The sequence below is a fragment of the Pleurodeles waltl genome, chromosome 4_2 (assembly GCF_031143425.1).
Source record: "Pleurodeles waltl isolate 20211129_DDA chromosome 4_2, aPleWal1.hap1.20221129, whole genome shotgun sequence".
In the NCBI taxonomy this organism is placed as follows: domain Eukaryota; kingdom Metazoa; phylum Chordata; class Amphibia; order Caudata; family Salamandridae; genus Pleurodeles; species Pleurodeles waltl.
Genome location: NC_090443.1, coordinates 515,803,295 through 515,829,760, shown reverse-complemented (window position 1 = coordinate 515,829,760; position 26,466 = coordinate 515,803,295). Strand labels below are relative to the sequence as shown.

Below are 26,466 nucleotides of genomic sequence, written 5' to 3'. Positions count from 1 at the left end.
AGCAGACGTAACAGTATATTGCTTTCCATAATCTGACATAGCAGGGAAAAGTTACAGAGTAAAACGTAGAGAAAAATTGATGTTTTTTTCACCTCAATTTCAATATTTTTCTTTTTCAGCTGTTATTTTCTGTAGGAAACCCTTGTAGGATCTACACAAATGACCCCTTGCTGAATTCAGAATTTTGTCTACTTTTCAGAAATGGTTAGGTTTCTGGGATCCAGCATTGGTTTCATGCCCATTCCTGTCACTGACTGGAAGGAGGCTGAAAGCACAAAAAATTGCAAAAATGGGGTATGCCCCAGTAAAATGCCAAAATTGTGTTGAAAAATTGGGTTTTCTGATTCAAGTCTGCCTGTTCCTGAAAGCTAGGAAGCTGCTGAGTTTAGCACTGCAAACCCTTTGTTGATGCCATTTTCAGGGGGAAATCCACAAGCCTTCTTCTGCAGCCACTTTTTCCAATTTTTTTTAAAAAAACGAAATTTTCACTGTATTTTGGCCAATTTCTTGGCCTCCTTCAAGGGAACCCACAAAGTCTGGGTACCTCTAGAATCCCTAGGATGTTGGAAAAAAAGGACGCAAATTTGGCTTGGTTAGCTTATGTGTACAAAAAGTTATGAGGGCCTAAGCGCGAACTGCCCCAAATAGGCAAAAAAAGGCCTGGCACAGGAGGGGGAAAAGGCCTGGCAGCGAAGGGGTTAATATATGCCGCTGGTCAAGCCAATGTCTGCTTAACCAGCATAAATTCCGATCTGATCTGGACTGGGGAGGCATGACCTGGTAGCCGGAAAACACGCTCATAAACCTTTACCAAAAGTTTATCCAAGAGAGCTTCTTCCCTCCCTGTCATTATTTCTGTGCCATAAGCAAGGGTTGGGAGTAATTTTGCTCTCATTATAGCTGTTAGTGGATTTAATGCATGGCCACAGATGGCATTTGCAAGTGTGCCAAAAGCGTAAACAAGTGCATGTGCCTTATGTTTTATCGCTTCTTTTTGGGGCGCAAAATTGCCTCTAGCATCTATCATAACTGCTAGGCATCCATACCAGTTTACTTCCTCTAGGGACGTCCCAATCAGATACCATTTACGTTGGCTACTGGGTCTACGGTTGAGAGCTATCATTTTGGATTTACTATGGTTAATTTCTGGTTCATTTGTTCTTGCGTATTCTTCTAAGTTGTTCAGCAATTTTTGCATGCCTATTTTGGTTTTGCTAAGCAATAATAGATCATCTGCATATAGCATATTAGATAATTGTTGGCCACCAAGAGGGGGGCTGATTGATCATTTAATTTAGCCGAGAAATCTGCCATGTACAAATTGAAAAGAGTTGGCGCCAGTACACAACCTTGTTTAACGCCAAACGTTTATTTAACTGCCCTAGATACATATGAGCCTCCCCTAGTTTGGCCTTTACCCATGTGTCGGAATAAATCAGTTTGATGGCGTTTAAAATGCTTGCTGGTAACCCCCATTGCTGTAGTTTGGCCCATAACTTGCCACGGCGTACCCAATCAAAGGCAGCTCTAAAATCAACAAAGCATAGATATGTGGGAGTCCAAGTTGCTTTTGCTCTGTTGATGATCAGTCCCAATGCCATAAGGTTTGTTTGCTTCCCCTGATACTTGGAAAAACCACTTCGGTTTAAGGGCAATATATTATTGTCTGCGATCCAGGTCTCTAAATGTTGTAATAGGCAAGACGAGAAGTACTTAAGATCAACATCTAAGAGGGCAATTAATCTGTGATTACTAGGCAAAGCAGCCTTCCCTCCCTTGCATATGGGGTGGATTATTGAGCCTCTCCACATTGCTGGTTGTATTCCTGCTAACAGAACATAGTTAAACATTGCAGCCAGGAAGTTAGCCCATCTTTCGGTTGCTTGTTTAAACAACGCTTGTGGTAAACCATTTGGGCCAGGTGCATAGTCAGTTCGCGACTTCCTGATGATTTTTATTAGCACTGATGCCGTAATCTTCAGAGTGTTAAGGACATCGGGTTCCCAAATATTGGGGAACATCTGAGCCAGCGCCCCTTCTGGGCAACTCCTTTAGATGTGACTGTAAAGGGCACACCCAGTCTTTCTCTGTTATATTGGCATTGTTAGCGGCCTTTGGACCCTTATCAATGGAGTTGATAAGTTTCCAAAATCTTTTTGAATCTGATGTTGTAGACGCATAGTGTAGCTTGGCCCAAAGCATCTCCTCCTGTTGTTTTATAAAGTACCACAATTCCCTTTTGACTATTTTCCTTTGCCCTCGCAAGGCAGACAGTAGTGGTTGATTTTCTGGAAATTTGCGCAGTTGTCTTAGCAGTCTGTCTACTTCTGCTTTCCTCCTACGAACTGGCTGCGGTATATGTAGGTGGCTACGGTACTTCAGTTGTAGTCCCTTTCTTGCATTTCCTTAGGTATCCTGGTTTAAGAGGTCAACAGTGAAAATCTCCCAGAGAAATTTACTGGGTCCATAGTCATAGACTCTAGCTTCGATAGAGCCACTTCTGCTTGCCTGTCTATGTTATTAGATGACCATTTCAATCGCTTAAAATTTTCCGTGCCAATCAGTCTTTTCATAGGAGCCACTCTTTCTGGCTTATGTGGTGAAGATTGGATCCTAATTATCTGTGGTTTGTGGCCACTTTCCACATGGTCCAAAATTCTAAAATCAGTCACTAATATATACAGTGCAGGATTTGCCAATGAATGTGTAATCTAAGTAGGAGACCGTTTTCCCGTACGATCTTGTCCATGTAGGCGGGATATCATCCGGCCTCTGGACATTTGACGCGAAAAGACCTGCAGATTCACAGGTGCGAATAAACTTCTCCCCTAAATTATCTTTCCTACATTTAACAGGGAGAGTTTGACCGGGTACTGTTGCTACTGTTTGAATATGGTTTTCGCCTTGATTATGAAATAGAAAAAGATTGAAATCACCCGAGATTAGCCAATATGCTGACTGTGCTGTGCTTTTAATTTTTACCAAGTTGTTTAATATATTGTTAGCTTCAACTGTTTCTTTTTTGGATTAACAAATAAGTTGACTAAAATCAAAGGTTCCAGAGTATTTTTCCCCATCTATCAAGCCTCACTAATTGAAATGGTAAACCATCCTTCTTAAACTCTGTGATCTTGGCAAGCAAGCTTGTGCTGACATAAATCGTTAGGCCTCCCTTTGCCCTGACAGATCTGCTAGTTTTTGTGGCAAGTCTAACATATTCCGTAAAACCAATTAATGGTATTGATTCCCTAGACCAGGACTCCTGTAGAAGTATAATATGAAATTAACTAAATAATTGGATTACTGCTTGATCTTCCAGTTTTGCCAGTAGGCCGTCTCGGTTCCACAAGCAGATGTTTAGAGCCCCGCGTGGAGATTTATCCTTAACAGTTCAACGTTTACCAGTGGCTCCTGTGAATAATGCTAGAAGTAACCATTTCCAATCAGACTGAGATTTCCAGCTTGATACTAGTCTCTTCCTCCCTTCTTCCTTCCATATTTGAACTCTCAAGGGGGACAGAGCTCCTTTTATTTCATTGGTCCTTCCTCTCCACAATCTGTTTGGGGAGGTCCGGCGCTGAGAAAACAAGTGTTGGATCAGTAAGCTGGTTACCCCTTGCTTGGATAAATTTTATAGCAGCAATGTCTGCCGTAGACACATGGTGAAGGTCTGGAAGTGTTTTTAAGTTTTAAGTTTTAAAACCGTTGATCGGTTAAGGACATCTGTAGGGGATCTTGAAATGAATTCAGGAATCCAGAGCAGCTCATAGTTCAATTTATAGCTATTCATATGAGTTTGAGTGGACCAATCTTGCTCCAAATGCCGATTCTGTTTCACATGTCTGGGTTCACTCTGTTTAGTACATTGTTTATTTCTCTTGCTGCTTACGTCAGCCTGTGATAGTTGGCAAAGGTCTCTTGGCGATTTTATTTCTTTATTTTGCACTCTGCTGGTCCCTTAGGGGACTTACCCTTTCATCCATGTGATTACCACTTGCTATAGGTCGAGTTGTAGTTGCTTGGTCGAGAGGTTTCTTTACTTCTGCCTTTAAGTCAACACTTGCATTTCCATAGGTAACGGTGTTCTTATTTTGCCTTCCACTTAAGGTTATGCTCTTCTTGCTTGATTCTATAGGAGTAATTTCAGTTGGATTTATCGTGGTTAAATGATGAGACCATCACAACTTCCTAACCTTTCTTGCATGTTTACGTTCTCTTTTTGATAGAATCTGAGTTTTAGGGCCCTTCAATATCATGACGTTGCTGGCAGCTTTGGAGAAAACCGACGTCTCTGCGGTTTCCATACTGGGGCTTACTGTGATGATGCTGTCTGCTATGTCCCCTTCATTTGCTATGAACGAAGATGATATCACTTGTGGGTAAATAGGCCTATCCTCTACTTCCTGCACAGGGGGCGGTAATGTTAACAGGGTAGCCAGAGGATTGAATTGTGTGCGTTCCTCATTTCGTGCAGTGCGGACTTCTTTTAAGATTCCTTCCAGGATTAACAGAAGTTGGGTCTACTACCTCTTAACTAGAACAGATAGTGAACTCATTGGTTTGCTTGGTTTGAGCCCTTGTTATCAGGGCATTTAATTCTTCCAATTTGCTGTCTATTCCAGAGACAAATACCGCCAGAGTATTTAGCAGATCTACCTGAATGTCCGTTTTATTTGAATGAAACTGTAGCGCCATAACTGTTGCTTGCATTGAGATAAGGATTGCGGCCCACATTTCGTTTGCATTGATTACCACCAAGGATTGTGATTCCTTAATTGGCCTTTTGATCCCTTCTTAAAGCACCTTCATTTATATTTGCTTTGAGGGCTTCGTTCTGTGAATTTGTGATTTTCTTTTCCTCTGCTACCCTGTTTGGGGCGCCAGATTTTGTATCCTAGTGCTCCTGCTCCTGCTCCTCTCCTTCTGGTCCATAGGTCAGGAAGGAGTGGAGCTTGGGGCTGAGACACATTAAACCACCTTGCTGGGAGTCTTGTTCTAGGGTTTCCGCGGTTGCTACCATATCTGAGTCCGGAATGGATAGATTCGCTGGGCTAGACGTCCAGCAATGATTTGTAGGGCATAAAACAGTATTCCTCATGGTTTTTGCTTGCATAGGAGTATGCCTAGGAGTATGGGGAACTTCTGTTGCAGGAGTTGGCGCTACTGGGGCTATGGAGGCGGTGAGCGCTGCTTCTCCCGTCAAATGCTGTCTGTCCATGATGACAACTGTTGGTGAAAGGGGAACGGGGGTGGTAGCTCTTCCCTGGCCTCCTTTCCAGGGCTCCCTTCGGTGTGCAGGGTTCGTATAAATGGCTTATCGCCCCCTGCGTTTTGTTGGGTTGTTGCCCACGAGGTACTCCTGCTTTCACCATAGGTGTTTACAACAGAAAAGTAGTCCGTTATCTTACGGAGATTGGATGGGGCAGCATGGCTAGCTTCCTCCTCCAGGATGGTCCCCGTTTCCCAATTCTCTGGTTCTCCCCAGCTCATTTTTTCCATGTTAGTTCTTTGCTCAGCCGGACTCCTGCCGGTTTTGTTGATTGGGACCTGCCTCTTGCATGGGCTGAGGCGATCTGAATCCCTACTCGCTCTCCTTTTAACCATTGCTTCTTCCAATACCTGTTCTCTTTTCCTTTTCCTCTTTGTTTGGTTCGAGGGTTGATTAGTGGCAGTATTTTGTGCTTTGCCTGACTGCATACTCCTTCCCCTGATTAATCAGTTTAGCTGGTTGTCTGCCACGCAGACGCATGATCCACTCTGGGGACCCTTCAGATATATAGGAAGTCCATAGGTAAGATTTTTCTCTAGATCTTCTCCAATAGTGTTTGCCTTTAATCTGGTGTATTCTCCAATTGCTGGAGTAGGCGTCTGACAGGGTGAGCTGTACAAAGCTGAGCTGATGGACGTTACCCCTGATGGAGATCTTAGTGCATGTCTAATGCGGGTCTTGGTGCTGATTCAGGTGGCCGTGGCGGTCACTGTGGCAGAGCTAGAGGATAGATGGTATTGCTATGGGCTGTGGAAGTTTGTGAAGGTAGTAAAGGGGTTTGAGAAATCCATTCTTAATGTTGAAGTACCCCCCTTTTTATACATACCATGCCTCCGTACCTCTTTCCAATTTCAGTACCTAGATGCCACGTTTCGTACTTCACTCCAGTTTCCACTCCAGTTTGCTGCTTGCGCCGTTTGATTTAGCTCCTGACCCACTCTTTGTTTCTTTCAGAGGTCCTCTGTGGTTTTCTAGAACCCTCCAGACTAGTTCATTAGGTTCACTGGGTTCGCTGGGCTCTCACTGGTTTCTCTGGTCTCCCTGAATTCTCTGGATAGCTGCTCCTGCACAGTGCTGTGCCAGGACGCAGGCTCTAGACTCAAGGCTCAAGCTTCACTGACTTGGGGAAACAGTGAGCCCGGGAGTTGAGCCGAGCCGCCTTGCTGCGGACCAGCGGATGTTTTGCGGATGTTCTGGGCACCTCCAACAGCACCAGGGAGCCAGAGGGGGCCAGGGGGGAATGGGGGGTCGGGAGGTCGAGTTGACCGTAGGTACTGCGGCCGCATTGCTGCCTCACCTCTGTCTCACTGCCTCACAGCTGCTGAAGCTGAATGGGCCGCGGCAGCAAGCGGCTGTGGTGCGGTGCCCCTACACCGAGGACCGGAGGGCCAAGAGTCGGGGAGAGACGAGGAGGGCTGGGAGGACTTGCGTAAGCCGGTCGCACCTCCCACCTCCGTTACTTCCGTTGCATCTCATTCTCACGTTCCTCTTGCGAGCAACTCTGCAATTTTACGTCCTGAAAATGCAAAAATTAACCTGTGTGGGTGTGAACTGCATAGCTGTGATGCCCAGTGCGCTAAAATCTGAAAACCTTTTAAAGGAGACTAACCATAAAAGCATCACTATCTGACAACCATTTCATCAAGAGTAGGACCAAATTAACATCCCACATAACTGTGTACAAGGGTTCCCATACTTAATACCCTTCAACAACCTACATATCTGAGGATGTCCACCTATTGTTTAACCACACAACCCATAGAAATAGTCAACCTATAACCATTAATGGTCCGATAAGACTTCCTCCTTGCTGCAATAGAAGTCAAGAAGTTGGACACCCCTGCAGCACCTGCTGAAACTGGATATAAACCCTTTTCCAGACACCAGCAATGCCAGAAGCCCTATACTGATTTGTAATTCTTGATGGTGCCAGCGATCCACGAGGCTTCGATGTAACCTGAAACCTCATCTGAAAGTCGTGGCACAGCTGCAGGCATCAGGAAACGTTTCATGTCACCAAGATCAGTTTGTTGTGCTATACTAACATATGGTACAGGCCATATGGCTTCTTAATATTTGAGGGGAAAAAAATCAGTTGTACAGAGCGATCTACTGAGAGTTCCAGAAGTGAAGGAAACCAAGGTTGATTCCTCCAGAAGGGGGTCACCACCATAACCTTCGCCTTTTGGCATGTGAATCTGCACCAGTGTTAGCGCTATCATGACAAATGGAGGGACCGAATAATGAACCCACTTGATCAGTCTTGGAAGAACGCATGAGTAACTAATTCCCCCTGGATCTGGTCTACAACTGGAGAATCTGTCCTGCTGAGAAGTAAGTCTGCAGGCAAATAGATCTATACAGAATGGACCTTGTAGACCTTCCAGTGCCTTGAACAGATAGGAATCTAACTTCGATTCTCTGCTGTCGAAAATATTCCTTGAACACCAGTCCACAGTCAGATTAAACAAACCTGACATGTATTCTGCCACAAGAGATATTTCTGCAGGAGACAGAACTTTCACAGTGCCTTTGCTAATTCTGCTAATAGTTTCGACTGAGTTCCTCCCAGTTTGTTGGCGTACTTGACAGCAGTCAGATTATACATGTGAAGAAGGACTGTTGCTTTTATCCTCTCTTTCACCAGGTATTGAATTGCAAGGGAGCCTTTAGAAAGCCCTAAACAATTTATGTGCCATGACTCCTTCCTCCTGGACAATCTTCCACCAGGACAATCTTCCGCCAGTCCAGAAGCTGCCACTCTTCGCTTCCCATCCCATAGACTTGCAGTGGATTCTTAAACAGGATCTGGGAAAGAGGGAAAAATTGCTCTGCCGTTCCTGACGTTTATATGGACGATCCACCAGGATCTGCAATTGTTTCGCCATGTAATGGTACCAACTGAAAATATAGTGCAGGCCTTTTTGAAGATGTCTTATCTTTAACCTTTGAAGAACCCAATAATAAAGGGGCCCTGAATATATCACTTGAATGGCTGACATGAACAACCACACCATCCACGTCAAATATCTCAATGAATATGGGTCCAAACTAGATCCGATCTCAGCTCTTTCCTGATCCCTGTCAATTTCTCGCCGGGCAGCATCAACACACCCTTCTCTGTGTTTGCTAGGAACCACAAATTATCCAGTATTGGATCTTTCATAGATTCACATGCTTGAATCACTCCCTGTCGTCCATTTGGAAGTCCCATGGTACCATAACATAGCAGTATGTATCATTACCATAGGCCTTAACGGCACTGAACAGACTCTTTACCAACCTATCCATGTCCCTTTTTAAAAAGGGACCAAACTTGAATTATGACCAATCTGGTGACAGCACCCTCTAGAAGACTCCCCAGAGAGGCTATTTCCCTCAGATTTTCGACCACAAGTGTAATATGTGTGCATGACTTATAAGGAGAGCGTCCTAGGGGAGGAGGGCGGGTCGCATGTGAATCTATGAATAATACTAATACTGGATAACTGCAGTTACAGGTAAGTAACTAATTTTCTTATCCAGTATTGGATCGTTCATTAATTACACATCTATTACTTCACTAAGTAAGGTCTCTTCCTATCCTACAGCACATCTTGTGGAGTTAGAGGAATCTGATGAAGGACTGTTCGGCACTGCACATAGTCCATCTGAGTTTCTGGTTAAATGCCAGGAAGATGACGCCTATGAGGAAGAGGACCAATATTACCATCAATATTACGCTTCTCAACACAGATCAGATTATGAACGTTATCATTATCAGAAAAGTCAGGAAAACATACAACTACCTATCTCACTAGTGCAAGACTATAAAACAAGATTTTCTGACACGACACCAGAGGCGCTACCTCCTTGGCCTATCACACCATCTACGCCACCACCTATTCCTCCCCCATTTAACTCTAAGACTTATGCCACGTTCAATGATGGCAACACTACGGAGAAAGGACCCTTCTTCCTCTGACGAGGAGCAATCCAAGAGAATCTTCAGCCGTAAAATGAGTGGGATGTGTATCTCATTCCCATACCTTCACCTCCACATCCACCTGATTAGCCGCCTGAAGACATAGGAGGATTTCACAACTTGATGGATAGAGCAACCAACAGATTTCACCTCCCAACTTCGGTCAAGAAGGCCGACTGTTTTCTCTATGATTTCAAGGAATAGGCAAGTAAGTCTGTCAGAACCATCCCCATAATAGACTACATCTGGGAGGTGGGGATAAAAAATTTGAAGAATCCGGCTTCAGTGGTAGCAGTGCCACCCCAGGTAGATACAAAAATATAAGGCCCCTGAGGATTCCCCTGCATATTTAACTGGTCATCCTAAACCTGATTCAGTTTTGCCACAAGTGGCTCAAAGACGATTCAAAAATCCTTCCGCCCCTATCTCCACACCACCAGACAGGGAAGGTAGATCTTTAGACAGAGTGGGCAAAGGCTTTCCCTCATGTCTGCCACTGTGGTGCGTGCTGCAAATGCCCTCGCTATCGTGGGCCGCTAGGATAGACAGATGTGGTTTGACATTGGCAATGTAACAGACCTCAACCCAGAAGATAAGACCTCAGAGGCGATCAAGATATTAGAGGAAGTTGAGCGTACCTCTTCTGAGGTAATAAATTGTGCTCTAAATATTTCCACAACAGGTTCTCCTCAGCAAGCTGGGGCAGCAGTACTTAGACGCCAAGGATGGCTAAAATCAACGTATTTTAGACCTAAGGTATAGGCTAAAGTTCTTGACATGGCTTACGACTGAGGGACATGCGCTTTTAGCAATTAAGATGGACAAGGATACAGCAAGATGCCTAGGCACCCTCCAATACAAAAAAAGCTCCTTTTCGTGGAGTCTGCGGAAGAGGATTTTCATCTTACAGGGATACCTGCCAACACCAGCAGTATCAGCCCTTTCAGTCGCCGTGGCCTACCCCACACAGGGTCCCCCGCCAAAAACAACCCACCCAGCCCAGAGAAAAAGGTTGCACACCTACATCGGATACCGGCCACAATGACATCTCTTCATCCAGAGGGTGCGAAGATGTCCGGACATTTACAACAGTGGAAACAACAAATCGGTGTTACACCTGATCGAGTATGGTCACACTCTGGAATTTACACAAACACCACTGAACTAACCCCCAAGTGGAGTACCCCCACCCCCTCCCTCATTTTCACTTATTGAAAAAGGAACTCCCCATCATGCTTGCAAAAGGCGTAATCAAGAGAGTTCCTTTTTTTTCGAAAAGGCATATGCTTCTATACCAAATTCTTTATGACAAGATAGAAAACATGGGAATGGAGACCCATCCTGGACTTAAGAAAACTGAACAAATCCCTACGCAAACAGTCATTTTGGATGGTCACCCTCCCGACATCCTGAACCTCCTCAGTAGCAGAGATTTTATGACAACTCTCGATATGCAGGACACTTATTTTCACATCCACATTCATCCCAAGCACAGAAAATGTCTTCGCTTCACCGTGGCCGGTACCCATTGCCAGTTCAAAGTTCTCCCATTTGGACTAAAATCAGCACCTCACATATTTACAAAGTGCCTGGCACCAGTAGCAGCCACTGTCAGGAACCAAGGCCATGAAGTGTTTCCTTACTTGGATGATTGGTTCCTCAAGGCCCCGACAATGAAACAATCAACAAAGTTTACTCAAGCCTGTCCTGATCTTTTTTTTCAAATTAGGTCTTACGATCAGTTTTCAAAAATCAGATACAATCCCAAAACAGAAAATACTGTTTCTGGGAGCTGTTCTAGACACTATACACAACGAGGCATATTTATTCCCAGGACAGACAACACAAATTAGAACATCTGGCAATCAAGCTTTCAAGAAAAGGTCTGTTTCAATACGCCTGTACAAGTCCTTGCTAGGCATGATGTCTTGTGCAATCTGTCTAGTGCTTCTTGCGTGATTGAAGATGAGACCACTTCAGGAAGAGTTGCAGAAGCAATGGATACAGAAGGAGGGATCGTTCGATATTGTAACTATCACTCCAAACATGAAGAATGCCTTGATGTGGTGGCCTCAGGCTTCACATTTATCTCAAAGCCTCACATTTCTTCCTCATATTCTCAACTTCGTGATAACCACAGACACCTCCCTGCAGGGCTGGGGCGGCCATCTGCAGGTCCTACAAATTCAGGGAAAGTGGTTGAAGCAACAGAAAGCCTTGAATATCAACAGTCTGGAATTGAAGGCCTTCTTTCTCACTCTTCAGGCTTTTCTTCCATTGATAGCAGGCTCATTCATCAGTGCTGGTCTGTATGGACAACATGACCAGCATGCATTATATAAGCAAACGGAGGCACACGTTCCCTAGAAGCCTAGGATCTCTGGAATTGGGTCGCTGTTCACAACATATTGCTAAAAGCAGAGCATGTGTCAGGAATCAGCAACACACAGCAGAGCAACAGGCAGCTGAAATGAGTGGGAGCTGGACCAAACGTAGACAAACAGAATATTCTCACATTGGGGCACACTGGCTTTAGACCTCTTTGCTACAGACAGGAACAAGAAATGCCAGTTCTACGCGAGTCGGTACCCGCTCCCAGGGTCATGGGGGAATGCCTTATTGATAAGATGGTCAGGGATTTATGCTTACACTCTTCCCCTGTTCCCTCTCATACTGGCGGTTCTCAGGAAAATGAAAAGAGTGCATTGTCGCCTAATTCTCATTGCCCCCAGGTGGCCCCGACAACACTGGTTTATGGAACTTCGCTTGATGTCGGAATGCAAATCCATTCACCTTACACCACTTCCAACAATATTGACCAGGGGCAAGTTCTCCATCCAGACCCAACATCTCTCCACTTGTGTGCATGGCTCCTGAGTTCAATGAATTCAAAGATCTAAACATTCCTCAGAACTGCAAAGATATCCTGGCTAAAGCAAGAGCTGATTCCACCAACAAAACATAAAGATTAAAATGGAAAAGATTCTGCCTGTGGTGTCAGCAATCTAACTTAAATCCTTGAAAAGCATCGCCTGAGCAGATCCTGCAATATCTCCTCTCTCTGGCTAAATCTGAATTGGTACATGTTTCGGTCAAGGTCCACCTTGCAGGAATATAAACATTTAGAAGGTACTTTCATTCTCCTTCCCTTTGCTAGGAGAGAATAATCAAACATTTCATGAAAGGATGAATCAGAGTTTTCTCTCTGGTCAGAGCCCCACCTCCGAAATGGTTTCTCAAGATTGTACTTTCACAGTTCATGAGACCACCATATGAAACCATTCACAAGGCGGACTTAAAGTTTCTCACTTGGAAGGTAGCATTGCTATTAGCGATCATGTCTGCAAGACAAATCAGTGCGATACAAACTTTCACAACATAAGTAACATTCTGACTACATCCTATTGAAGAACAAATTCTTGATTTATTCCAAAAGTACCAACTCATTTCCATCTGGATGAACCAATCTTTCTTCGCACTTTCTTCCCCAATCCAACTACCCCATCTGAGCAATCGCTTCATACTCTGGATGCAAGAGGTGCCTTAAATGTTATTTGCATTGTACAAAAAACATATGCAAATCTGATCAACTTTTCGTATCATATAGTCCAGCACATCAAGGGTCTGCAATTACTAAAGCCACCATCGCACAATGGATTTCCACTGCAATCCAGTTTTGTCATTCAAAGGCAGGTAAACTGCTTACATCTAAAACCAGAGCACACTCAACAAGGGCAGTTTCCACCTTGGCTGCTCTTTTTGGAGGTGTGCCATTGGAGAAGATTTGCTGTGCTGCAACATAGAAGAATGCCCACACATCTACACAGCACTACTGCCTGCAGTCGGCACTCTGCTATGATGCAGCTGTAGGACAAGCAGTGTTATGGCATTTATTCTAGTAAGGTGAGCCTCTATTTAGAGGGACATTTGTTTAAAAAATAAAACATCTATGTTTGGTTATCAAATGGTATTATTAGTATGACTCTCTATTTACAGTATATTATGATTAGATTATGTATTTCTGTTGCATTGTCTTATTACCCACCATCCGCAAATATTATTTATACTGTTTCATAACATAGTGCTTGAAACTGCTTATTATTCTGATTCAACCATGTGAATCTATGAAAGATCCAATACTGGACAAGAAAATTAGTTACTTACCTGTAACTACAGTTATCCGGTATTGGTATCTTTCATAGATTCACATGCGACCCACCCTCCTCCTCTTGGAGGCTCCCCTTTTAACTCACGTACAAATATTACACTTGTGCTCGCAAATCTGAGGGAAAGAGCCTCTCTGGGGAGTGCTGTTGCCTAATTGGTCAGAGTTCAAGTTTGATCTTTTTTTATTTTTTTAACAAAAGACATAAATAGGTTGTTAAAGAGTCTGCTCATTGTCATGAAGGTCTATGGTAATGATACATACCTCTATGTTATGGTACCGTGGGCCTCCAGAATTGACAGCTGGGAATGACTCAAGCATGTAAATCTATGAAAGAGACCAATACTAGATAACCGCAGTTACAGGTAAGTAACTCATTTTCATGTCCACCCTTTAAGAGAGAATAAGGTCCATCTTTCCCACATTCACAAGGAACCCTAGACTCTGGATAAGAGACACGGTTACGTGCACCTCCTGTACCAAGAGAGTCCTTTTCTGACTGAAGAAAATCGTTTTGTCCAGATACATAATCATCCTCAGGCCTTGAGATCTGAGGAAAGCCGACACTGGTTTCAGCTGCTTGGTGTAAAACATCAGGTAGCTGAGGAGTGTTCAAATGGTAGGGTCTTGAACCATAAAGGATTTCCCTGCTAAAAGAACTGCAGGTACTTCCTGTGCCCCATAAATACAGGAACAGTCAAATAAGTGTCCTTCAGATCCAGATGAACCTATCCAGTTCCCCAACAACATGTCTCTTAGACAAACCACCATTTCCATCTTTAAATGGCGAAAACCACAAGCTGATTTAACTATTTCAAGGTGGTCACAAGCCTGAACTTTTTGGTCTTCATTTTCACAAGAAAAATATTTCTGACAAATCTGTTGTAATGCCAGGAACAATACTCAGTTGCACCCTTCAACAGAAGGTCCCTGACCTCAGCGGATATCAGCTCTTCCCCTTCGGGAACTAAGCAAAAAAGGGAGGGACATTTAGAAAAATGCATCAGTAAAAAGGAAGCATTCAAGACAAGCACAACAAAGAACGATTGACAAGAGTGGACATGGTTAAAAGCCCATAGATTGAATACAACATGTCTTGCAGACAGCGCTGCCTAGGGACGACCTAAAAAAGCACGATAACACGGTCAGCGCTGGCTACACCATAGCGCTTTGTTTTTTATTACTATGAGTCATGTTGCACAGCAGCCTTCCTGTGCCACTGTACAACATATTTAAAAAACATTGACAGTGACAAAACGTCCTGCATAAGCAAAACCTATTGGCTTTGCCAATGCCTATTAGTTGTTGAAGTGCTGTGATAAATAAACAGTAGGGAAAGAGAATGCAAAATAGACCCTCTCTGTCATGTCATAAAATTCATCATTGGATCTTGCAATTAGGTTATTCTTTACTGACTACCTTTTAAAATATACCATACTAGTCCTTCAGTTTCACTTTCTACTGTGCTGGTGACTTCCAAATTCTTCTGATGTAAGACCAGTGCATGGAAGTCATCCACATCTAGATGCAAGAATGCTCCATCTAAAAAATATGAACAAACTATTGAAGTTCTGAGTCTGAACTTTAATGTATTTATACATTTTATGTGGCATGCCTTCGTCCCAACGAGCACATGGATACCCGCTCGGGTGATTAGTGTGTGCTATACAAATCAACATAGCATAAGTGTACATCACATAACAAAAAACACTCCACAAAAATTAACGCAAAAGCAAGAAGATCATCTTCGGTAAAAAGCTATCAAAAGCATTTTAAAAAGTATAATACTGTCAACGGAGACAAATGCACAGCCTGAATCTCGTGCAGTAAACAACAAAACTGGGTATAGTGCTGCATGTTGCTTTCAAGTCGTTCAAATCAAATACTGTTGTCCTGCTAAACTGGCCTTCTGTGTTGTGCATTAGACACACCCTCACAAAAGGCCCTCCTTCAATGGCGTATCTCGCCATTTCTGGAACTACCCGTAGTCTTAATCTCTAGGCTCCTCAGCCATCAGTTTCTGCAAACCCTGCTCTAAAGCGCAAGATGGTGGCTATAACTGTCCATCGGCAGGAGGGTGGTTAAGGTTCTCATGGACAACATTGCTGCCATGAATTACTTCAGCAAACAGGGTAGTTTGGGGTTCTGTGCACAAGAGGCTCTTAATTTCTGGATCTAGCTGGTGCTTTCAGGCATTTACTCTGGGCGTAAACGACTTCACAGCACCTTTGAACACCAGTACAGACAAACTCTGCCAGCGGTGCTTTGCGGATCATAAATTGTAGTTGGTTCAAGAAATTGTGCTCTTGAAATTCCAAGAAGACTCTCTCATGGAGGAGTATTCTAGTAAGAGTGGCAAATTCCTGTGCCTTTCCACCACTGCCTTTCCTGCCTCAAGTTCTGAAGAAGATTAAGAACGTCAGTCATCCTAGTGACTCCAGAGCAGTGAGATACTCAGAACTTATGGGCATGAGCATCTGTTCTCCAATCAAGCTATTGCTTCAGAAAGATTTTCTGTTGGAACAATCTTGCATTCAAATCAGCTCAATCCACACCACCATGCATGATGTCTGAGCAGCAATAGTTGACTGTTTGACTTACTACCTGAAGTTATGAATGTCTGAGCGGCTGCTAGGCATTTTTCTACATAGTCTTTTTATGCTCTGCACTTGGACAAATACATGGTGCTTGCAGGGCTGATCGTTTGCAAGCTAATCTGTTGGTTATTTTGTTTGTTGTCTTTGGCCCAGCAAGGCCTTGTAGTGGGCACTTTTACAGTTTATTTCTCGCCCCTTTCAGCACCTAATGAAATTTCTTAAAGGTTTAACATGTTTCCTCCTACATCATTTATAATACCACAGTGGGACCTTCATTTCGTCCTTAGTCTTACTATGTGTACTTCCTTCAAGCCAAAGTACAGCAGCTTTAATTAATTAGGTTGTTTCTTAAATGGGGTGTTAACCCTGCTCAAGCAAAAGCCAAAATTCCTGTCAGGGTGGACCAGAAAAGTCACCTTTGCTTAACCCTCGGGTAGCTTGGCACAAAAACAGTCAGGCCTAACTTAGAGTCAATGTGTAAACTATTTTTGCAGCACCCAAACAGTAATAAAGTTAAAACACAAGGACAAATCCTACTCTAATTGAGAAAAATAGAGTACATTTAAATACATTATTTGACACCACAAATAAATATCTAATAGCACCGACTGCGATGGATCATGATTTAGAAACAAGAAGTGGATTGAGCCCGTCCACACTTAACTTCGGACTTAAAACAACAATGTCAACAAAAAGGTTCTGAGAAGGTAGAAGTTCAGTGGGGCATTGCTGCTAGCAGCGTCCAAAGAGAAAATGTAATTGAGAAGCCGTTGGGGGAAGTCTTGGGGGAGATTTCCACATTCAGACGTAGTCTTTTTTTTTAGAAGTCAAAAATCTCCAGCGGGACAAGGCTGGAGGCTTTAATCAATGAGGGCTCCACAAGGCTGGATACCTCTTCTGCGATTGACCTCTGAATGAGATTTGCAGCTGTGGGTAAAACATAACAGGAGCTACAGCGAATTCAGGCCTACCGGTGATGCTCCTTGGGTGAGTAGACGAGCAGGTTGGTCCCAGTATCCTCTCGGCTATCAGAGCAGTTTTTAGCCAGAAATTTCAAAAGTCCCTAGTTTTAGATTTTGGTTATCTGTACACATTTGCTACCATTTTCAAGGGCGCAGGAGTGGGGAGGATCCACTTGAGGGGTTGGGACTCATACAGGCTGGGTCCAGGTGAGCTTTCAGATGGTTGAGGCCTTTATTGTCCCTGAGGCTCTGATCAGTATGCCAGCCAACTAGCCATTGGAGTCACTCTGTAGTTCTGAGTGCAAGAAGTTGAACAAGGCTCAAGCAGCAGGGCAGGCCTTTGAGGGTTCAAGGTGGGCTGTCAAGGTGGGCTGCAGGCAGCAGAGTAGTCCTTCCATGTGCAGCAAAGCAGTCTTCTGAGGTACATAGCAGCAGGCAAACCTCTGAGAGTAATTCCACAGGTCGAGAAAGTGAACTGAAGAGTGGGCCTGACGGTCATGTTTTTATACCTGATGCTTTCTTTATAGTTGCTTGCCATGGCTCAAGCCTGGCTTCCTAAACAATGAGGTAGTGAGAAGTCTTTGTGTGAAGGCAGGGAGGGCACAGCCTATTGACTTGTAAGTGGGGCTGTGCCCAGCTTTGTCCCCCCCATTCCTGCCAGTAAACACCTAATCCCTCTAGTGTGTGGCTGTCTGGGAGGAATAAACAAAGTCCCAACTGCCAACTACACCCAGTCATGTGACCCAGGAAAGGCTGCAGGTACACAATTTGACTAAATTTAAAGGGGATTTTGAATTACAATTTCTTAGACATCAAACATGTTCCCACTTAGTAAATGTAATAAGGCAACCCAATGTTATCCTACGGTAGAGGTAGGCCTCGCAGCAGGAAAAAACAAATTTTGGCATTTTTCACTACTAGGATAATGTAAGATTTTAAAGTACATATCCAATCTTTTAATTACAATACATCCTGCCATAGGGGCTATCTAGCACCTACCTCAGGGGTCACTTATATGTAATGGGAATTAAAGTCTTGGCAAAGGGGTCAATCTTGCCAAGTCGAATTGCCAGTTTAAAACTGCATTCAGCCTTTAATGGCCTTTAATGGGGCTATTGAAGTGGGTGGCACAATAGCTGCTGCAGGCCAGCTAATAGCATTTGTTTACAGGCCCTGGATGTATACTGTTCCACTTTTTCTAAGGACTCATAAGTAAATTAAATATGCCAATTAGGTTTAGGCCAATTTTGACATGTTTTAGGGAATGAGCAGAAGGATTTTAGCACTGGTTGGCAATGAATCCTAAGGCCAGCAAAAACGAATTCAGAAAAATAGGAGAGGGAAGGCAAATAGTTTGAGGGAAGAGCACCTTAAGGCTGACATGTCTAACAGCAGCTCATTTCTTTTGACACTGAAGACTGTTTTCCTTTTCGCAATCACCTCAGCTCATCCTGTGAGTGAGCACCAGTCTTTTTCGGTGCTACCGCCCTACTGCTGAAGGTGTGGACTCTCTTTGAAGTTGGGGAATTCATCATCCACCTAAGGTATTTCCCCTGTCTCATCCCTCTAAAAAGGAGGAGAAACTCCACATGCCGGTCCCCAAATGAGCTTTAAGCTTTTACATTGATCGCCTCCAAGACTATTGGGTGGATGATCAGCTTTTTGTGGGGTTCTGTGGGAAAGGAAGGTAAGACAGTGCAAAAAAGGACGTTGCCATGATGGATAGTCCTCTGTATCAAGATCTGCTACATAGTAGCCACAAAGCAGCATCAGCAAGGCTTGTTTCATCAAAGCAAGGGGTACTACCAATGCACTGGGACTCGGAGTGTCTGTTCTTGACTTAGGAGCTTTAAGGTTCTAGATTGATCATACCAAGGACCATCAGGTGGATGATCAGCTATTTGCAGGATCCTCCAGGTTGAAGAAAGGGAAGGTGGTGCAATAGAGAACTCCATCAAAATGCATATCCTCACAGTTAAGATAAGCTGCGCATTGTTCACAGAGCAGCTTCCGAAGATCTGAAAGCCCATTCCACCTGGACTAAGGCTGGCACCACCACTTTGCAAATTGGAGGGCCATCCTTGATATCTGTCAAGCTGCAACATGGGCATTAATGCACAAGTTTATGAAACACTACTGCCTTGACAGCCAGATCCGAAAGAAAGGGCATTTTGTACATTTAATCCTGCAGGACTTTTTGGTCTCAGGCCACTCCACTGACTGTCCACCTTGGAAGTTATTATTTTGGTAGCTATTCTAAAGGCGGGGAGTCTGCAGTTACAAGTATCCATCATTAGACCAAGATACTTACCTTCGGTAATGCTTTTCTGGTGAATACTTAATTTAAGCACAGATTCCTCACTGCACCCACACTTCTCTATGCTGTGGAGTGGTCTCTTTTTACCTATTTAAAATAGTCGCAGAGATTTCCACGATGGGACCTCAAATTGTTTTGTGCTCTGCACCTGAGAGCACAGACTTAGTTGAGTAAGAAAATGATGTTGACCCTCCAGGGTGAATGACCTCAACTTGGAGCCGCAAAGTGACACCTAGCTGAACTTGTGGGCATTGCTATGAAAACTCCCAGATCCAGTCTGGTGCCTGGAAAATAATCTAAAGGTAAGAAAGGAATCTTCAGTTAGGTAAGGTAGCCATCAAAAAGAGCACGGCAGAAGGTAAGTAACTTGTTTTTTACTGTCCTATCGTAGTTACCAAATAAAATGGCAAATTGTCCAGCAAAACCAGGAGAGAGTTTCAGTTTCTAAACATTTAAATGACTCAGCTATGGAAAAATTCATTATGTGTTTGGCTGAAATACTTTTTGTGAAAGTATTTAAAGATATCACCTTTCCCATGAGTGCCCACCACACATCAAATTAATAGAAAACCTACAACTGCACAGTATACATTGTCAACCCCACCCCAGTACCATAGTTATTAATGTTTTTTATAAAGGGGGACTTAAAGACTTGAGTTTGTTATAGCATCATTGAGGTGGTTCCCAAAATCCCTGGATCATTGCTTGTCGAAAGGCTGTTATCTTCAACAGCAATTTTTCCAGTGGCTCCAGGGCATCTACAGTAGAGCCACAATATTCCCCAATTATAAGTTCTCTGCACACAAGCATTTAGTGACAGTCTTCATTGCTAACTAATAGCTATTCCTACCAAGAGTAACCTAGCCTTCCTCTTAATTGTGGTCGTTTCTCTGTGTGCTGCAGAGCATTACAGAAATGTTCTTTCTGGATGCCAATTAACTTTGCTAGTAGATATAGTTAGTTATATGAAATAGATCTGTGGCAACAAAATAATGCCTGGTTTGGATTGCCCAAAGACGTTTATGAAAGAGGTTGTGTTTCCTTTTTTTGTTACCCCATTTAAGTTTGCTAGAAGAATCTTCATATCAGACATCCAACAGAAAGACAAAAAAGCACAATTGCGTCCTCTTTGCCTGACTTTTCATAATACATTGACCGAAAGACACTGTCTGTCCTCTTGCTCATTTCTCCTGAGTGACCTTTCCACCACCTCATCCCCAACTCCATCAGTGTGTTTAGTAGTCCCCATGATTACTTCTGTGATGATTTTCTCTATTGAATTTCCAACATAATGTTTTGCCTCAATCCATTCAGATGGTGCTTCATGCCAGTCAAATTGTAAATTAACCCTGAACTCTCCAATATATGCAGGTGGGATTCCAGTTGGAGGAGTATTTCAAGACTTGCTCATAACTTCAGAACTTTTAAATAGAAATAATCACCAAGATGAAGGGTTAACAGGCTGTTGGGCCATTAGAAGTTTACCCCTTAACATGACTCCCGGCAGCACCATCACTGATTCAATAACCACTGACCGTGAGCATTAGCAGACTAACTCTGGGGCTGTCGTAGGCCTTATTTCAAACCAAATATAATCATGTGTATCTAAGATTTGTAAATTAGAACAAATCTCCAACAACACCTCTTATTTCACGGTTATGGTCTGCCTGTATTGCCTGTGTGATAACAGTTTACCTTCTTGCTTTTTATCTATCCATTAGGGGTTATGGCCAGAGCTGAGAATTAAATAGTGAGATTCAGAAAGTGCTAGTAAACATGCAAGTAATTCATGCTTGTTTCATAAGAACTAATACCACAAGTTAGGATACAGGGGCAAAGGACAGGTCAGTCACTCTCTACTGTTTTGAAAATGTGGCATCATAAGAACACATGGGGGCTTAGTCACAAACAGTATTTTGTTGTATATGGAGTTGTGCTGCAGTAGTACTACAAAATGCTATTTAGTAAGTGGTGCAGAGATCTCCGCTTCCACACTCCTATCTTTTATGTGCGGATATCTCCTCCCTAACTCCAGCACTCTTTGTATATGTCCACCTAATTTTAAGTAGTAAATGTGGGAGTGGGCCGTGGCTAGCTTGCCAAGATGGTGGACGAGTAACTATCCAGCTCTGTATCTGCCCTGAGACTATCCTGGGGAGGGGTGGGAGAGGTACTGCAGATATGTGGGACCATGCATCCCGCACGGGCTCTCAATGTCCAGGCGGTATGCATCTGACAGTGAAGATGGCAACCAGGCTTGCACCCAGTGGGAGACGGCTGCGGGTGATGAGCTGAAACCTGACAAAGCACTTTGAGTCCATGGAGAGGAGGATCGATGGCGGAGGCACCCCAGGGCGCAGCAGGGGACTGTTCTGCCCCAACGACTACAGGGTGAAAAGGTGCAATGGAGGGACAAGGTGAGCTGCAGCGGTTGGGGACAGGCACTAGAACCCATATAGGAGTCCACAGGAGGTGAGACTCGGTCTGGGCCAAAGGAGATGGAAGGGCCCATGTCTCACTGAGCGGCAGACACTCCCTCCACTGAAAAGACTGGTGCCCTGTGAGCGGGAGCACTCAGGTGCGCGCGAGCATCGCAATTGACCAGCAGTGCCCCAAAGCAGGAGAGGATAGGGGCATGACTCAGTGCCCGGTGCTTCATGAGATGCAGCCTGAGGGGCCACATGGTCACACAGTATGGGAACTGCTGCCTCTGCGAAATGGACTTTGCCTGGTGAGGGCTGGACTCCCCATGTGGCCCCTGTTATAAGTACTGATAGGCCAGGGATGTTCGCTCACAGGCAGAGGGAGTTATCGACCGGCTGAGATGGCTAGGGGTTACTCCCCATCGTTGTCCTGACGATGCCCAGTACTCCCCACCCTAAAAACTGAACCCATCACTCCTTGCCCTGGCACTGTTCCGCTCGCTGATGACAGGCCGTCCTTGATACAGGCAATGGGTGAAGCGGCCCTCCTAGAGTTGTGGAGCGGATCACAGACTCTGATGGTGACCCATTGGATAACAGTAGGGAACCTTGAGCTTTGAAATCTATGCACCCCCCCCTTCTCGAACTGTATTCACTGGCACAAGAGGCCTGGCATTTTGTGTCTTACTTCCTCATTTGCCGTGCCACACCCATAGGCAAATCCAAGATCAGGAGGGCTCTGGGCTTGCGGCCTGAGCCTTTGGAACCTGCCCAAAACACTGTACTACCACTATGGCAATAAAGCCATTGTCGCTTCTGCTGCAGTTGCAGCTAGATGACATTTTCGTGGCAATAGCAGAATCTTAGGCCAGTCTCCAGAGCAAGATTGGCAGTGTGTCTGCTGAAGCGGGGCTACTGCACACTGATCACCATAAGCTCTCTGACAAAGGGAAGAGTGCTGAAATGAGACTTGGCGATTTGCAACACGGTCAGCAGACATTGAGGCTGCAAATAGCAGAACTATTGAATCGGGTATTTATACCAGAGTACCCGGTCAAAGTTGCTGAGGGCTGCAATTGACAGAAAAACATCAGGATAGTGCCCCCCCACCCCTGAGGGCACGGAAGCTGGTGACATGGTGGCATACTTGGAGGGATGTCCAAGTGAAGAGGTGGCCCAGGGCAGTTGACGCCCTTCTTCCCACTGCAGGGGACACATCAGGTGCCGGCCCGTCCCGATGGCCTGGGCCGCCCGCTCAAGTCCTTGGTGGCCAAAATGCTCCACTCCAAGAAAAGGGACAACTGTTGCCGCGGACGAGAGCGAGGAGCCCACTCCACATGAGGAATAGCAGGATGTTTCTTTTTCCTGATTTCATGACTGCCGTGCAAGCCAAGTAAACCTTATTCCTGGAAGTAAAAAGAAGGCGGTGCGTAAAGAAGGTCTGCAATATTCCCTGCTATTCCCAGCAAGACTTAAAATCATCCTGGATGATATTACACATTTCTGCACCAAACTTGTGGAGGCCAGTAAAATGGGGTGCCCCAGCAGAACAGGGGATGCATCGTGCAACTCAGCCCAGACCCAAGAAACATTCTCTCCGTGCAGGTGCCTGACGGACAGGGATGAGCCCGCTGCGCCCCTGCCAGCAGTGGAGAAAACAGTACAGGGACCTATTGATTTGGAGGATAGTCCCTCTCCGTGGATGGCACTGTGCTATTCCTATGCTTAAAAACTTTGCTAGAAAAAATGACATTTGAGGTGAGCTAATCTACAGTGTTGCTGATGTTGCAGGGTGCTCCTTACTGGAGCTGCTCTCTGCCTAAACTTGGAAACTACAGAGAGTTCACTCTTCTTTTTTGCCTAATTTATGTGTCAGTCTAACCCAGAAGGGATTTTGTTTTGACTTTAACTGGGTGCTCCCTTGTGTCTGGACAAAGCTAAAACTCTCTGAATAGCTAAATTGATAGCAAAACACATGTCAGAGATTGCTTTTGCTCATTTCAATTTGGCTTGTATGGTATTTTACCAATCCAGAGCTGTAATACTGTGCCTGGAGTGGTGAAAGGCTTTTATCATTTTACAGCTCGGAAAGTATGGTACTGTGCCAATCCTATGCTTAAAGATTTTGCTGTACAATTGACAAAAGACTTTGTCCCTTTTTAGCTTGATGTGAATGGCACTGTGCTAATCCTATGCTTGAAAACCTTTCTAGAAAAGACATTTGAGATGAGCAAATCACGAGTATCACTGGTGTTGCAGGGTGCTCCTTACTGGAGCAGCTCTCTGTCTAAACTTCTCTTTTCTTTTTTGTGTCCCGGAAGAGAGTCCTTCCATAACATAAAATGACAGCCGCAACTTTCTAGTCAGGTTGTGGCCAGCCAATTACAGTGCTTCTATTTGCGTGCCCTTTGGCGAAAATTTGCTAATATTCATGATTTATTTGTGGCCAGAGGCATACAAATTTGGATTTTCCTTAATTTCTCGTAAACTACTGAATGGATTTACACCAAATAACCATAAGCACAATCTGCATACCGAAAGCTGGTTTTCTGCCAAGTTTGGTGTAATTCCGTCCAGCACGTCAGACTGTAGTCATGTCTAAAGGACCTATTGGAATTAACAAGAGAAATGCAACTTTTGTGACCCACTCCCTTTTCCTCAGCCACCGATTGATGGATCATCCTGAAACTTTCCATGCGAAACAAGAATCACCAGGGCACTTTTTTGGGGGAAAATTTTGTGAAGATTTGTGAAACAGTGCCAAAGATATAGGCAAGTCAAAAAACACTTTTTCTATGGAAACATGGTCCTAATTATAACTACCGTACGGCGACCGCCACTAGGTTATATAAATATATATTCACATGCATACACACTCTTTAAGATTGACATTTGTAGGTGGCCCGACAGTTTTATCTGGGGCCCAAAGTGTATCATAAAATATTGCAATAACCTTTTCAATTAAAAAGAAAATAGTTTTTTTTATTTTTTATAATTACATTAATTTAAATGATTATATATGTAACTTTTAGTAACTTTACTATGTAATAAATATATACATTTCACTTTAGGTGGCTTATTTTAAATAAATATTTAAAAAATGTATGTAATGTATTTAAATTAATGACATATTTAACTAAAAAGTAACTTAATTTTGCTATACAGTTACAATGAATATATAAATCTTACATTCATATTTAAGATAAACATATTTACTAGTTTTTTTTAAAGTTGTCCCTATACTTATCTTTTGGGAAATATCCACTGTGGTCAAGGAGACCTCCAACTATGTGAGTAGTTACTACTAGTAACTTTATAATTGTAAATGTGGCTCCATTCCCTGGTTTCAAGGGTTGGGATCCTATAAGTCTACATTTTTTATAGTAAATGTTCACTCTGAAATGGTGACTAGCCGAAGGCAGAACATTTATTACAAAGTGTGAGTAAATTTACATGTTTAGATTTACTAATCTGTATATTTACCTTTGTAAATAGGACCCGTATATACTACCCCCCACCCCAGTAAAATGCTGTTAGTGTCCTACTAAAACAGGGTATTGTTGGTACTGTTTCATTAAACATTTAGCAGCACCTCTGAAGTGCTAATCATTAGACAATATGTTTATCTCTGCTTTCTCAAACACCCCTTTGTTTATCATCCCATTCTTAAGTGACTATTCTGAGTTCTTCATCTAAGTTTGTCTGCCTTATCTCTGTTTCCTCCAGTCCTTGTACAGGCTCTGAAAAGGCTAGCTGGTGGCATGTGTGCTTTATAACGCATTAATAATGTTTGAGTCAAAGTGTAGCAGGCCTTGTGAGAAATACTGGTACGGTCTCGTTTAAAGTATAGCAACCTTGCTGGCAAGTCCCATTAGTTTGCTTTTTTCACTAGCTCAGGGAGGTAAATAAGGAGCTGCGGTCCACAGCTATTTAGTTCCATAAAGTTCAGTCCTTGTCATATTTGTTTTGTAGATTTTATTGGAGAAGTTTGATACAGTTTGATAATGGGTGTACACATTACTTATGACAATTCTTTTTTTCTCAGAGATGATAAAAATCTTTGCAATAAAGCTTTAGTGAGCGATGTCAAAGCTGTATCAAAAGCAGATTTGTTAGCAGCGGCACAGAATTTAATTATGACCTCGGCAGGCCAGCCATCTCATGTAAGCTTAACACCATTAAATGAAGGTAAGTTGAATTACCTATAATACAGTTCAGGTTATAGTATATTTATGAGCCTTATGCATGGAGTGGCTCAGGTTTATTTATTGATCAACAGATAGCATAGTGATATAGCTGTACATCTCTATTTTCCACTGTCCATCTAAACTTGAATATATACCCACTGAAGATATTTTTTGTCCTTTTGTAAATATTTGAAATACAGTAAAAGGTAAGCCCTGTAAAGTTATGAAGTCAAATTTATGGTTTTCACAAACTTAATCATGTTTTTTTTTTTTAATCTGTTTTATTGTTTTTTTATTAACACATTTTGTTTAATTACTTTACAACAATTAGCGGGTGAAGAAAAGGCATGAGGTAGTTCGGCTAGCAGCAGAATCGTGGTAGGCTTTACAGATGGTAACAACAGACATATGTTCGCTAAGATGACCCACCACAGAGTGATACAGCTCATACACTAGTAGCATCTGGAATAAAACAGAACCTGTGTCACTTAACACTTTAAACATGAAACAAAGATATGCTGAGGGAGTCACCATTTTATGGCTATTGTTGTTGGAATATTGTTGTGTATGTAGAGTGGTATC

General features: G+C 43.4%; 1 protein-coding gene across 7 annotated transcripts in view; it reads left to right on the top strand.

Moving 5' to 3' along the window:
- Positions 1–26,466, top strand: part of SWT1 (SWT1 RNA endoribonuclease homolog) — a 793,385-nt gene that overhangs the window by 361,778 nt on the left and 405,141 nt on the right. For all 7 annotated transcript variants that reach the window (XM_069232008.1, XM_069232009.1, XM_069232010.1 and 4 more), the window contains one exon: positions 25,743–25,885. In XM_069232008.1, the coding sequence (XP_069088109.1) occupies positions 25,743–25,885 (143 nt within the window). The remainder of the gene's footprint in view (positions 1–25,742; positions 25,886–26,466) is intronic.